Here is a 14,833-nt window from a genome sequence, read left to right on the forward strand (position 1 = left end):
AATGGAGCTACTCTATTAATTAAGGGCAGATCCATAAGCATTAATAGTTAGCTGAGATGAAATTACAGGGCCATCTACTTACAAAAAGGAAAGAGCTGAGTGTAAGGCTACTCTGTGTTCATTCATACTGAAGTCTTGGAGAATTCGCTTTAATATATCACAGAAATGTTTTAAGAGGTTTTGATTATATTGGCCAAAAGAGCCCAATAGAAATGCTTGCAGTTAAGAGTTTTTAAAAAGAAAGAGAAAAAGAGAGAGGAAGGGAGAAAGAAAGGCAGGCAGGCTGGCTGGTGGCAAATTTACTAACAAGTCACTTTGAGCTATTGGTATATTCATTAGACCTAAGTTGTAATTTATCTCATAGACTTTCTTAAGGCAGCTTTCTTTCTAAATTATACTGTTTTGGGGGTCTGATTACAGCAAATTTTTAAAATAGTCATCTTTACTGTTTGACTTCTGTTTCGGTTAAGTAGATTACCCAACAGTGAGTGAATATTCATAGGCATCTTTTGCATAGCAAGTTCTGTGCTAGGCCAAGTGATATTAAAAGACACTTTTTTGCCCACATTGATTCCAGTTTTGTACAGTAGTATAAAACTGATGTTTCTGATGAGCCTGGATGGCTCAGCCATTAAGCATCTGCCTTCAGCTTAGGTCATGATCCCAGGGTCCTGAGATCGAGCCCCACATCGGTGGTGGGGAGCCTGCTTCCCCCCTCCCCTTCTTGTTCCCTCTCTTGCTGTGTCTGTGTCAAATAAATAAATAAAATCTTTTTTAAAAAATCTAATGTTTCTGAAATTATATAGCCCTGTGAGAATAATAATGTTATTTGCGGTTGAATTTTTATTCTGTGCTTAATACTGAATAAATCATAAAAAGTAGTAAGGAGCAAACAAGACAATTAAGTTTAAAAGGATGCAGTTAAAAGATACGATCAGTTAGAATAGTACATTTCAGTTCTGAGTTTTAAAGGAATGCAGGCTTTGAATTCTTCTGGATAGATTCCCTCACGTTACAGATAAACGGGCTGTGACATGACTGTGAATGTTAAAGGCAAAGGAAGGGCTAGAAGCCTTGCTTCTGCCGACTACGCTGTCACATAGCTCTTAATCCATTATGTTCTCATCTTTATAAAAACCATATAAAGTTACTACCCCATTGATTATTAGGGGTATTAGTGCAGGGTTTTCTAACCTTTGTTGTCATGAAACACTCCTTTCATTATATACTCCTGAGAAGTCTATGTTTTGGAAGATTTGTCTACAGTAATATATACTTTTTCATTAGAAACAGAGTTAAAATTATATCTTCTATCAGACTAAATAATAATTGTTCTGGGAGTAGGCGTAACTCTGGCCAAAGATATCCTGAGATAATAGAAATAACCCAGACAACTCTGCTACCACCTTCAGCAGACCCCTAGAAGTCAGGGACCCCACCAATCTTTGAAATTACTGTATCAGTCTCAAACAGCTTTCCAGAACATAGGAAATGATGCCTACCTTTTGTATAACAAGCAGAAATATTCTGTTCATCTTCATTAATAAACCTTTAAAAATAGCCATGCCTGTTTGAAGGGGGGAAAAAAAACTACAGTGCCAAGATTTAGAGTAGAAGTATGAGATTTAGCAATATACATTTGACTATCTCTTTGGTTTTCCCTCTCATTGACTATAAAAGGTGCTCCATTTTACTTGTGCTAAATCTGTTTTGTCTATATCTTTGAGAATCTTTTTTTTTTTTTTTTAACCTTTGAGAATCTTAAATCTGGTCTCTTGTCCACCTTTTTCATCTGTTGGGTATTTTCCTTGTTTCCCTGTATTCTAGGTAATTCCTCTAAATACTGAAGTTCTATAGAGCACTTGCAGTATAATTGTCTAATAAAAGGCAAACCTTTTTAGGAACAACAAATATTACATCTTAAGAATTGTTCCTTTAGTGAACAACTTTTCTACAGCAAAATCTCACCTACAAGATGTCCTCATCTTGGTACAAAGTAGGTATGCAGCATCTTACAAAACAGTTCTGTTAAGGCACATTTTGATCTTTGGATGTGTGGTTTGCTTGAAAGTACACTGCATTAGGAATTTTGCAGTTCGTTTCTTTGTGCTTTCTTTAAAAACCTCAGAAGTTGTAAAAGATTTATTTCAGTGCATATAGTAGTGTTCTGTGTGTGATTCTTTGTTCCTATTCTAAACTGTTATTAACCACTGAAGTGAACCTTCTCCCTGGTTTGGTCTTTTGGTATTCACAGTGTATTCAAAACCTAATTACAGATTAGTCTATATTGGAGACTTTTAGAGCAAGTATCAGAAGATTCAAAAAGAAATCCAGAGTAGCAGTATCATTTCATGTGGAGATAAAGAGACCCAAAACATGAATGGGTGTCAAGTCATCTGAAGAAAAGAAAAAAGAGAAGGAACTTCATTCACTGAGACGGATGGTTTATGAGGTGGGGATTATGGGAATATTCATGACTCAAGAAGCACAATGAATTGATGTTTGAAATAGTTCATCTTTTAAGTAAACATTGGATAAATGGAAAGTAGACTCCGTATTCACTATATGTAGAATTGCCTATTTCGGAATCGAAATAGCAGTTCAAACAGAAATAGTAGTTTGTTAATCCCTTCCTGAGTTGGTTTAATTTATCAAGTTAATCTGAAATTTTATAAGAATTCTCTAGCTATAAATATTTAATGCAAATATGTAATAGAAAAAGGAGTTTGTTTTGTAATTAGCTATGCTAATCTGTACACACATTTCTATGGGAAAATAATTTCTAAATAGCAAAATAGTTAAGAAGTTAGATCTTGGAATTTGAAAACACTAATACTGGGACTTTAATTTGGAAGGATCAGAAAGTAGAAAGTTTTAGTTGCTAACACTTAACCTTATTTTTACAGATAACTCTATTTCCTGTGTGCAGTTAGATGACAGTTTGTATATAAGAAGAGCTGAAAACTTAGAATTTTAAATGAATGAATTCAAATATAAGAAATAATACTGTTTATTATTGGTAATATAGCTTCTTTGCAAGCAATGAAATCTATCTACTTTCTAAAACTTTGTGTATGTGTGCGCGCGCACACGCACAGTCAGCATAGTTTAGTCTTCTTAATAAGGTGAAATAATCAAATTGATGTTTCTCTTTACACTGGTAATATATTGTTAGATCTGAGTATTCTCTTCCGTATTGCTTATATGGTTTGGGTGACCCACCAGCTGTCCTTGACCTTTGTGGTCGGTGTGTATGTACCCTGCCTCCTGTTCCCAGGGTGGCTGTAGTTCTGGCCTCTGCTCCTGACTTCTGTCCTCTTGGTCATTGGCATCATACTCAGGAAGCCTATTAAGTGATATTTTCCTTCTTAATAACCTATAGCCGTTATTTTTTGTGCTATACTTTTGGGAATTTCGCTTACTACCTGTCGAGTATTTATTGAGCTTGTATATTGAGTCTGACATTGTTGTAGATGCTGAAATTTTTTGTCCAGTTTCATACTTTTGTATTATTTTCCAAGGATTTCTTCAAATGCGTGCAGATCTAGTCCTCCTTAAGAAGTAATAGTATTTATTATATGTTTCTTAGTCATTCTTAGGCACATACTTGGCACATACTTAGGCACATAAGCATGCTTGGTAACTAGTCCATTCCCTAACTTTTACCATAGTGTGTCTTGTTTCACATAGAAGGTAAACCTTAAAACAAACACACTTGAAATAACAGTATTTGTTTTGTTACCATTTAGAGTGTGTATATGGTAACAGATCTGGTATGTTTCTGAATTAGAGCGATGTCAAAGCTACCTCTCCAGGATTCATGTCTTTGTCTTTGGCAGTGACACCTTTGGTCTATGAGGACCAAATGAAATGTGGGATTTAAAATCATTCCAAATATAGTAGACACTTCATAGACTTAGAATGAGGTAAGTAGGAGGTGATCAAAGAGTTCTTCTCAAAGGCAGGATAGCATCTGTATCCCCAGGTTATTCCATTAGGTGCACTGTATTAATTAAAGGAACAAAGACAGAAATAAATTTTTAAATTTAATGTAAAAAGGGTACATTTATCACAATTACTCTTTTTTTTTTACTTGAAATGTTTACCTCCACCCTCTCTTCTCTCTTCTCTTCTACCCCCATTACTTCCTGGTTACTTACTTAAATACTCTTTGTGTCATTCTTGGGATTTCAGAGTATAGTGGCACGGTGTCCTGATATTCTAATTGTAAAATATGTAAAAACAGCTTTTTGGAAGGGAAATTTGGCAATTTTATTCTGTGGTTTTCTTACTAAAGTTAATTAGATAAGCCTTTTACTGTCATTTGGAAAAAAAACACTGCTTATCTCTAATTTTAGAAGAATTTGAGTTTGATTCAGACTCCACAGTTAGCTGCCTGCATCTGAGTAGCCCTTGGTTTCTTTCAATACAAATAGATCTTGCTCTGAACAGTCTCTAGTGAGTGATGCTGCTATACTACCCACTCTCAGGTCGTCTGTCCAGCTGAGGATAGAGGTCATGGACAGGGCAAAAGGATGGATAGAGCTGGCCCTGCAGCTGCCTGATTGTACGCAGATCGTGGAGAAGATGGAATCAGATTTCCTTTTCATACAGTACAGCTTTCCCAAGTTGAAGTGGTTCTCGGTGAAATGTTAAGAGGAGCTGCCAAGGCTTTAAACACCTGATATAGATTTCCATATGTTGTGCCATTTAAGCCAGATGATTTTTTAAATACCCTGTTCATTTCCAAAATTCTGTGAGACAACTTAGAAAACTCCTTTTCGGGGCGCCTAGGTGGCTCAGTGGGTTAAGCCTCTGCCTTCGGCTCAGGTCATGATTTCAGGGTCCTGGGATTGAGCCCCTCATTGGGCTCTCTGCTTGACAGGGAGCCTGCTTCCCCCACTCTCTGCCTGCCTCTCTGCCTACTTGTGATCTCTGCCTGTCAAATAAATAAATAAAATCTTAAAAAAAGAAAAGAAAAGAAAACTCCATTTCTCCTACTCTCCCCTTTTTTAAAAAAAAATTCTTCAGCTGATGAACTGCTCTACATGGAACTCTCTGAATACTCGCTGAAGAAAATGGGTGAAACTGTTTCTAAGCAACAAATGAATTAATTTTAAAAATAAAAATACAGCCTTATTTTGAGAAAGGTTGTATATTTTTGGTTTGACTGTTTATAGTCAAAAAGTAGACTAAACTTCCATGAGATGGGTTGGGATTATTTTTTCCGGTTTCTTTAGTTTATTTTCACATACAAGGAATTATTGCCACCTCTGTAATAACTATTCTTATGTTGGCTCAGTAAATAGTTTGATTAAAACAATATACTTTTTTTTTCCTATATCTAGATTTTATGTTAGTCTCAGACTAATACCAAGAGGTAGAAGTGTTAAATCACTTCAAGATGAAGCTGTTATGTTCTTGATCTGGAACCATATAGGCTTTGTTGAGTTCCTATAATGCTAATAAGAATTCCTGAAGAGGACAGGTCTTCCTTTCTTTGGATGTTCATCAAAACTACTGTTTCACTGGTAGAAATACTTGTGTCTTCAGTTGCAGAGTCTTTATTTTTTTTTTTAAACTTTTTTTTTTAAAAGATTTTATTATTTATTTGACAGACAGAGATGACAAGCAGGCAGAGAGAGAGGAGGAAGCAGGCTCCCCGCTGAGCAGAGAGCCCAATGTGGGGCTCGTCCAGGACCCTGGGACCATGATCTGAGCCGAAGGCAGAGGCTTTAACCGACTGAGCCACCCAGGCACCCCCAGATTCTTTATTTTTAAATATAAAAGATATAAATGTTGAGGTGCTTGGGTGGCTCATTCACATGAGTATCTGAAACCTGAAGTTTCAGCTCAGGTCATGAGCATGAGATGAGCCCCGCATTGGGCTCCATGCGCAGCACAGAGCCTGTTTGAGATTCTCTCCCTCTCCCTTTGCCCTTTCTCCTGCTTGAAAGCATTCTTGCTCTCTCTAAAATAAGTAAATAAAGAAATAAATAAATTTCTTAAAAGATACTAATGTTGAAAATCTTAGTGGTTTTTCTATAGCTATAATGCAGAATACTTTACAGTTTTGTTTCTAGATCAATAGTTTTGAACCAGTCACTTTACTTTAATTGATAATTCCCACTAATATATAGAATTGTATTAAAAGAAAAAAAATATTTGTCACTGTGCTTACCACAAGCTATATTTTGAAGGAGGAGTTGCATTATTAAGTTGGCAGTGAAGTAGAATAAATCACAACTTCCATTGTTTTTAACATTTGGAAATTCACATGTATTGTGACTAGTGTATATCTGTGAAGGAAGTCTTTATATTTCATAGAGAAGTTATAGATTTTATTTGGAAGTCTATGAACATGAAAACCTAAAGTCAAATAAAATAATGTAAGTCTGTCTTCAGTGCCTGCAGTGTTTTTAAACTGTATTCATTTATAGCTAGAAAAGTACCTTTTTTTATGTATTTTTGAAGTGTTTTGCCCTTTTCATGTTTGTTGCAAATATTTCCTGCAATTTCTTTGATTTACTTTGACATATAAAGTATGCATTTTAATGTGGTCTTACTGGTAATCTTACCCTTTGTAACTTTTCCCGTTTATCCTAGAAAGTCATTTTCCAGTCTAAGGCCTGTTAAATGCTCACCTGTATTCACTTTTAATTTTTAAAAATGGTTTTTTATTTTATTTTATATTTTCCTTTGTTCCAGATATTGCTAACTGAGTCCTGGGTTGGACTCCAGAGAACCTGAGAATTCCCTAAAATTCTATACACAATTACATACATATCTATACATACAGTTTTCTGTGTAAGATTCCGTAACTCTTACTACATTCTGAAAGGGGTCTATCACAAACCCTACGGGCCCCTTCCCAGAAAATTGTTATGAGCTACTACTATAATTTATCTTAATCTTTTTTCGATATAAGGTGGTATGGGATGCTAAGGTAATTTTTTTCCCCTTTTCCCTAATAGAGTATCCCAAACCATGTATTGGACAATTATATATTTTTTTAATTTTTTATTTAAGAGACAGAGATCACAAGCAGGCAGAGAGAGAGGAAGGAAAGCAGGCTCCCTGCTGAGCAGAGAGCCCGATGTGGGGCTTGATCCCAGGACCCCGGGATCATGACCCGAGCCGAAGGTAGAGGCTTTAACCCACTGAGCCACCCAGGCACCCCTGGACAATTATCTTTTAAGATTTGTGTTGCCTTGAAAAATAAATTCACTTTTAACTAATTTGTTATCTTTTTTTCTCTGCAGAAAAAGTCAGAGAAATTCAAGAAAAACTTGATGCTTTTATTGAAGCTCTTCATCAGGAGAAATAAATGGTAATAAGTAGAAGTCCTCCTACTGCATTGGTACTGACTAGATGCAAAATTTGTATTTTTTAACTTTTTATTATAGTTTATCATTATAGTTGACTATATTTTGCTTGTCCTTAATAACAGTTTTAGTGTAATTAAATAATTTTAATAGCAGGAATCTCTGAAACTAATTCTACATTCCATACATGTAATATCCCTTTTAAATACTTGATTGTGTTCTGACTGAACTAAAAATATCCTCTAGAACTCATTTTGAACAGAACAAAGGTAAACAAAGCTCTAAGCTGTTTCATAATATGCATGTGGCTCGTAAGTGTTCTGCATGTAAAGACTTGGACTGTAGCCCTCATTATTTTATTGCTCATTGTTCACATTCAGTAGGTAATTATGTGTATGTTAAGTTGCAAAGCATTTATTTGGCTTGACTAGTAATCCTAAAAATTTTCCTAAATCTTGTTCTCTTATGTTTAAAAATATTTCTGTTGTTTAAAAGAACTCAGATAGCCTTAGAATGTAGTACTCTTCTGAATGTGTGGACTCTTGTCTAATTCTGTAGTCTGGCATTGGAAGCATGTTCCAAATAAAGTATTACATATTTAAAGACTTACCTTAGTAGCTTAGTAACCTGCTGATTATTGCTAAAGAATTACAATTAGTAAGTCTTTTGCTTTTACTGAAGAAATTGAGAAAGGGAAAATGCTGTAATTAAGCCATTATTGTGTATTTAAAATATTTAATTAATCACTTCATTTGTTAGCCTTGCCCTGTAGGCAGCATGCAACACATTCAGAACTGGAAGGAATAGAAAAATGAAAGATTCCCTCCCTAGCTGCATTCATTTCAGGAAAGGCCTTTAGCCAGACTACCTGTTTTCCTCTATTGGAAGGACAGTATATTTGAGAAAGCAAGCTAGAAAAGGAAGCACAGCTCAGATCCTTCTCATCAGAATAGCATCCCAGCAATGAATGAGGGAGGAAGGAGTTAGAAACTAGCTTTCCAGTAATGCTTTGTTATTTTGTTCTGTCTCTCTCCCTGAAGTTAAGCCAGATGTATATATGGATGTATACAAAATGTATCTAGAAACTAAGTATCAATCATCTTGAACACCATCCAAAAGTAATTCATTGTTTTTAAGTGTCTATGTTCATAAATTATTTTATACAACTTCAGTGTCTGAAAATTTTCTCTTAAAGCTATAAGGTTGTTATATCTTCCTCGCTGTCATAATTACTATCAATAATTAATGTTAGAAATAAACATTTTGAGAGCTTTTTTGATTTGGAGATTCTCCTCTTCAGCACCAATGTTCTCTTGAAGTTTTTGTTAATAAATGTGGTTCAGGGCGGGGGCGGGGGGGTGGAGAAAATTCATGAAAATCACAGAAACCCATTAAAAATAGAAGCTTCATTTCTGTCTTTAATAAAATGAAGAAGCCTAAAGCCAGCCAGTGTTTTACATAATGGTCAATGTCACTTCCCTGAGCTGGTCAGTGTGACATCTTGGTGTTACCATTGCTTTTAACATGCCTTTTCCTGCCAGAGTGTCTGTGTCAAGTGGAGTCCAGGGCAGTCCCAAGAGCTAAGTTGTAATGATATTTGTCTATGAGGAAACCACCCCAACTTTCATTCTTCCTTACTTGTCTTTAGTCTCTAAGGCCCTTCCCAACCCTTGGGATTTATAATCCTATGAACTGTTAGTAATTCTATTTTGTAGCCTGCAAAGCTAATGAAAAGAATAAACGTGGCAAAATGGTAGTAGCCTTGCTTCATTCTGACCATTTTATAAAAGTTACCAGGAACGAACTTTAAAGAATAGTTTCTTAATGATAGGGTTCCTCAGCCTGATGGTTTTTAAGTTCATTCTGATAATTGCTGAAGAGGTTTATACCCAACACAGTCATACACAGTTTCCTTCTGCTGATTGGTTTTAATAGGTTTTTAAATTTTTGCCATAAAAAATAAATTACAGCATTTTTTTATTTACACATCATGTTAATAAAATTGTTCTATTGTTACATTAGGTGATATTTTGAATTTAATAAAACTAGCAGACAGGCAGTTAAGCTTCAGTATTTTTATAATCATGCAGTAATAAAGTTTAGAAATTTTGTATTTGCCTCATACCTTAATTTATCAAATGTGTTTATTTTTGCAGAATCCTACCCATAATATAATCACCTCTGCATACATGTGAAGAAAGAAAACTTCAAGGTCTCTTGTCCTGCCTTTTTTCCTTCTGCTATTCCACCTTTTTAAACATAAAATAAAGTCATGGGATAAAAATAATTTATGCGTGTTCGAGGCACTTTAACCATCAGTTGCCTTTCGAATTCAAGAACAATGGAAATGGCATTAAAATCCTATTTTATTTTATTGAAGTGACAAATTGAGATAGTACAAGTGGTGTGGCAGTTAGATTCAGTCCTTGAAGATAAGAAATCTGCTCTCCTGCTTGTCTCATTTGTGGTGGCACGTGTTCAACTAATTCATTAGCTCATGTTACTCAGTGTCAGTTTTTTTCTGGGGAAAAAATGCCAGATGTTGTGAAGAGCTATCAATTGTATATAAGATGATGGTAACCCGCTAAGTTGTTGTCTGTTTCTGTAATGCTCTATATGCAGTAGCTATCTGATTATGAAAATTCAGTTTATATTTATCATGTGAAAGAGGACTAGCTAACAGAAGAGTGCCTCAAAAAGGTGAATTCGGATTTCAGCAACTTGCTCGCTAAGAGGGCTGCCTTAGAAGCGAAGTCGGCAGCAGCTTCCGTGGTTGCTTCCATTGACAGTTTCATCCTTTCTGTAACCATTTTGGATGTTGTATAGGTAAGTCGGTGTTCTGTTAACCATGGGTGTTTTGAACCTGTGGACAGAGCTACTGGGTTGTGACACAGGGTAAGGAAGATAAAGAATAATCAGTTGACTGACTTCGCTTCAGGAAAAGGCTTTCTGTCACAAGACTGTTTTAAATAGAAATTATTTCAACCGAATAACGTTGACCATCTCCCTCTTAGCTGACAGTGTAAAAAAAAAAAACATAAAATTTGATTCACTGCAGTTCAGTTACTGTACCCTCACAGCATTTTTGTGTGTTCCATACAAATACTTTTTTATTGGCTCAAGGACCTTAAAGCAAAGAAATATGCTATTTTGGGCTTAAAATCTCTTTCTCATTTATCTCTGCTCTAATAAAAGTGCCCATTGTGTGACAGTTTTATTTTATAGTTTACTTAATTTTACAGCTATTTTAGAATTACGTTTTGGTAACAGTTTCCTTGCTACCCCACTTTTTTTTTTTTTAATTTAGCATCAATATACTCTTCATTGTGATTTCTCTAAGATCTGAGGACATTTAATATACAAAGTTGGAAGGATATCACAGACTATTTCAGAAATTGAGAATTCAGTTAATATTTGTTCTATACTGTTTGATAAGAAAGGTAGATCCAGTTTTATACAACTGGTAGCAATCTACATTGTTACTTGGTAGATGAGAGTCAAGAACATTTCATGTGTCTTTCACCTCTAGAGCTGATGGGTGAACAGAAAAGGAATAAATACACACACACACACACACACACGTTCTGTGCTGAGTTTAGAGATGACCTCACTGGTTAACTCCCTCTAACCATGCTGTTTGGTGGTAACTCCTCAGTGAAGCAGGCACCGTGCAATTATTAATATTTTTGTAGTTGTAAAATACAGCCACTTTACAACTATAAATCTGTTTCTAAAGAAATAGGACCATGTTTATTTATATATGCTATGGATAGGAAAAAAATACCCTCAGCTGTATTTCTATAGCTTTTTCCCGAGCAGAAGGTTAATGTTAAGTCAGTACTTTTTCACATCTGTTTGTGTAAATACAAGAAACAGTGATGGGTGTCTTCATTTTTGAGATCAGTATTTATAAATTAAACACACAAATAGATGATAAAAATTAATGTGATTAAAAATCCCATGTAAGAGTCCAGACACTCCCTCTCATCCCCCACACTAATATGACTTCTTTCTTTCATGGGCTACATTTTTTTTTTCCTTTTTAAGCTGATCTCATTCTAAGCATGCCTCCCCTGCCCCCTGCCCCTTGGAAGTTAGGTTGATGCAGATGTTATTTAAAGAAAAAATAAAATTGAGATTCTTAACAGTAAATCCTGTGTGTTTTGTCTGTAGCTCAAAAAATTACAAATGATTCAAATTTAAACAAATCACTTCAGAAACTGAATATACAGGAGTTAAGTTCTAACTTGACCAGGAATCATTTGTTTTATGGCAGAATTTGCCAAGAATAGGGTGAACAAAGCCCTGTATGGAAGACTGAACAACTGTAAGTAGATGATATCTATAATTGACTCGGTCAGGGTGTCAGTTTTAAAACTCCATATTCGTAGGCAGTACACAACAGGAAATAAGCCCTTCTCGCTGCTTCACAGTTGAATCCACTGAGCTCTAGCTATCGGTGGAGCAATCCGCCTTTCTTAGTGGCTTCGTTATATTCTCTCCTCTTTGTATTACCCCCCTTTTTCAGAGTTTACCCCAGTGGACTCCTTCCCACAAATAGTTTGGCCTCCAAATGGAAATGAATAGTGTAAAAATGAGTAGGGAATATTGCAGAGAGTGATACTTCCTCACCGTATAATTTGAGAAATTTACATATGATGGTAAGATTCAGAGTGTAGGCTTAAAAGGTAAATTCCTTAAGTAGTTAATAATTTTATATTTATTTATTTCAGATGTATTTATCTTAAAAAAGAAATAATGGTATTTTAGTTTTCCACTGAAAGGGATCAAAATAGTGCTTTTTCTCTCAGTTCTCTAAGCTGGTGTTGGCTGTAGTTTCAGGTACTTAGCAGTGTAGAGATGTGCTTACAAATATACTTACTTTTGAATGGTCACGGCTATGTGTTTAAATATTTAAAACTTAACCTTGTTTTTACTTGTGCACTGTGAATGAACTTTGTATTATTTTTTAAAACCTTCATACTCCATGTAGATGTTATTGCCATTTTATTTTGCCTGTGCTTAATTAAGGTCATTTGTATAGATTAGTAATTAAAGATCTTTAAATCATGTTATAATTTGATATTGGAGAGCATCTTTTAACTTTTCTCTGTATTAATGAGATAAGAGAGAGAAAGAGAGAGAAGAGAGAGACCTGTGAACCTAGACTCATAATTTGACCTCATAGTGTAACCAAATTCATGGTCTCATAAGCCTCTTAATGTGGCTCTTTTCTGAATACTTACATTTCACATGCTTCACATTTCACCATTGTAATCCATGGTCAAACAATGCCTTTTTTCATGTCTTGATATTTGTCAAAACATTTTGGTATTTTCTCTGATAAAATATATTAAAAATGTCTTTTAATTGGATTTTGCTGCCATGGCCATCATTTTCATTAATGATGCTAGCTAGCATGTTCATTTGTACAGGAGGCTTACTGGAAAATCATACCCAAGTCTTAGAATGGGAAGAAATTGAGGATCCCTTACTTCCATCTACCACCTTGTTATGAACTCCTATTTCTCTTTTTTTTTTTCTTCCCAGAACTTTGTTCCTAAGTGATGCTTATTAAATGTTTGTTGATCATTTGATGTGTAAAATAAGACAGAGTAGAGGAGTGCCTTCTCCAGGATTCCTATGTTTGGCTGAAGTCAAAACTAGGGAAAGACTCAAAGTCATGATCACTTCTATAAGTAGTACATTCTAGCTGGAATATGGTTTATTGCTGATGAGTTAATGTCAAGAGACCGTCTTCGAATTCCTTTGGAAGTTTTGTAGAAAAGAACATGTCTTAGTCACGTTAGCCTGTATGTCACTTGTCACTGTTAACAGACCAGTCTCAATGTGAGGCTCAAAAAGTAGTTGTACTTTAATTTATTATCCTTTGTATACTTCAGGTTCAAAAACTGCATGCATCAAAAAAGGTTGAAGAATTTACTTCCTGTAGATTAACAGAGTGATTTGTTCCTTCTCACACTTCCAAATGAAAAAAAATCATACTTTTTTATAATTACTCATTTTTTAATTGAAATATAGTTAACATAATACTAGTTTCAGATGTATGAAGAATTCTCTACCAAAGAGAAGCAGCTATCATGTGCTTGTAAATAATACAGATGTATTGTTTAATTGTATTACAAAATGTGTTTTAAAATAAACACATCCAGTTGGTGATAATTAAAATGGTTATATTCTGCACATATAAGTTAATAGATGTAGAAAACTTTAGAGTTAAGGTGAGCATTATAAAAATTATCAAAGATTAAGAAGCAGAACAGTATCAGGAAAGTTTATTTTTGTTAATTATTTAAGTTCAGTTAGCCAACATATAGTACATCATTAGTTTCTGATGTATGTTTAGTGATTCATCAGCTTCATATACTACCCAGTGCTCCTTACATCACGTGCCCTCCTTAATGCCCCTCACCCAGTTACCCCATCCCCCCACCCACCTCCCCTCCAGCAACCCTGTTTGTTTCCCAGACTCAGGAGTATCTCATGGTTTGTCTCCCTTTCATTTACTCCCATTCAGTTTCCCTCCCTTTCCCTATGGTCCTCTGCACTGTTTCTTACATTCCACATATGAGTGAAACAATATGATAATTATCTTTCTCTGATTGCCTTATTTCACTTAGCATAGTACCCTCCGGTTCCATCCACATTGATATGAATGGAAGGTATTCCTCCTCTCTGGTGACTGAGTAATATTCCATTGTATATATGAACCACATCGTCTTTATCCACTCATCTATTGAAGGACATCTCGGCTCTTTCCACAGTTTGGCTCTTGTGGACATTGCTGCTATGAACATTGGGATGCAGGTGCCCTTCTTTTCACTACATCTGTATCTTTGGGGTAAATAAATACCCAGCTGTGCAATTTTCAGCTCTATTTTGAACTTGCTGAGGAACCTCCATCTATTTAAATGTGAGTGGCCTTTACCCAGAAGAAGACAGTTCTATAGAATAAGGGTAAGAAAAATGTGCCTCATAAGATTAAATAAGTATCTTGAAATGAAGGAGTTGAGTTAGGTTCACATTCCCTAGGGCCAGTGTTGAGGCTCATTTGGGGACAAGTCACTGAGTAGGAAGTAATTTTTTAAATCCCTATTCCCTCATTCTTCGCAGTAAAGAATTCTTACTTGTTTTGTTTTTAACTAATTAATCCAGGTATTGGCCTGGTTCCTATCCAGATATTTGAGAAAATTGAAAAACCCTGTTTTTAAAAAACCTATAGGCCCAAGACCCCAGTGAAAACCCAGTCACCATGCCGGGACACTGCTAGCTGCCTCCCCCAGAAGCTGTGTTACCAATACAGGGTTTACTCCGTGTTTGAAGCTGAATGTCTGTTCTGCTGCTTCCTCTTGCAGTCACTTAATCACATAGCAACCGCATGGAAATTAGAATTATATCCACTTGTCAGGAAATATAGTCATGGTTTATACGATTTAGCACTTGCCAGAAGCTTGTGAGACCTCTAACATTTCTGAGAAAGTATGTAG

General features: G+C 35.4%; 1 protein-coding gene across 4 annotated transcripts in view; it reads left to right on the forward strand.

Annotated features, from left to right (window-relative positions):
• OPA1 (OPA1 mitochondrial dynamin like GTPase) overlaps positions 1-12,700 on the forward strand; it is a 91,328-nt gene extending 78,628 nt beyond the window's left edge. For all 4 annotated transcript variants that reach the window (XM_044252018.1, XM_044252020.1, XM_044252019.1 and 1 more), the window contains 2 exons: positions 7,263-7,330; positions 9,482-12,700. In XM_044252018.1, the coding sequence (XP_044107953.1) occupies positions 7,263-7,327 (65 nt within the window). In that variant the 3' untranslated portion in view covers positions 7,328-7,330; positions 9,482-12,700. The remainder of the gene's footprint in view (positions 1-7,262; positions 7,331-9,481) is intronic.
• The last annotated feature ends 2,133 nt before the right edge of the window (positions 12,701-14,833 follow it).

This window comes from Neovison vison, chromosome 6 (assembly GCF_020171115.1).
Source record: "Neovison vison isolate M4711 chromosome 6, ASM_NN_V1, whole genome shotgun sequence".
NCBI classification, from domain to species: Eukaryota; Metazoa; Chordata; class Mammalia; order Carnivora; family Mustelidae; genus Neogale; species Neogale vison.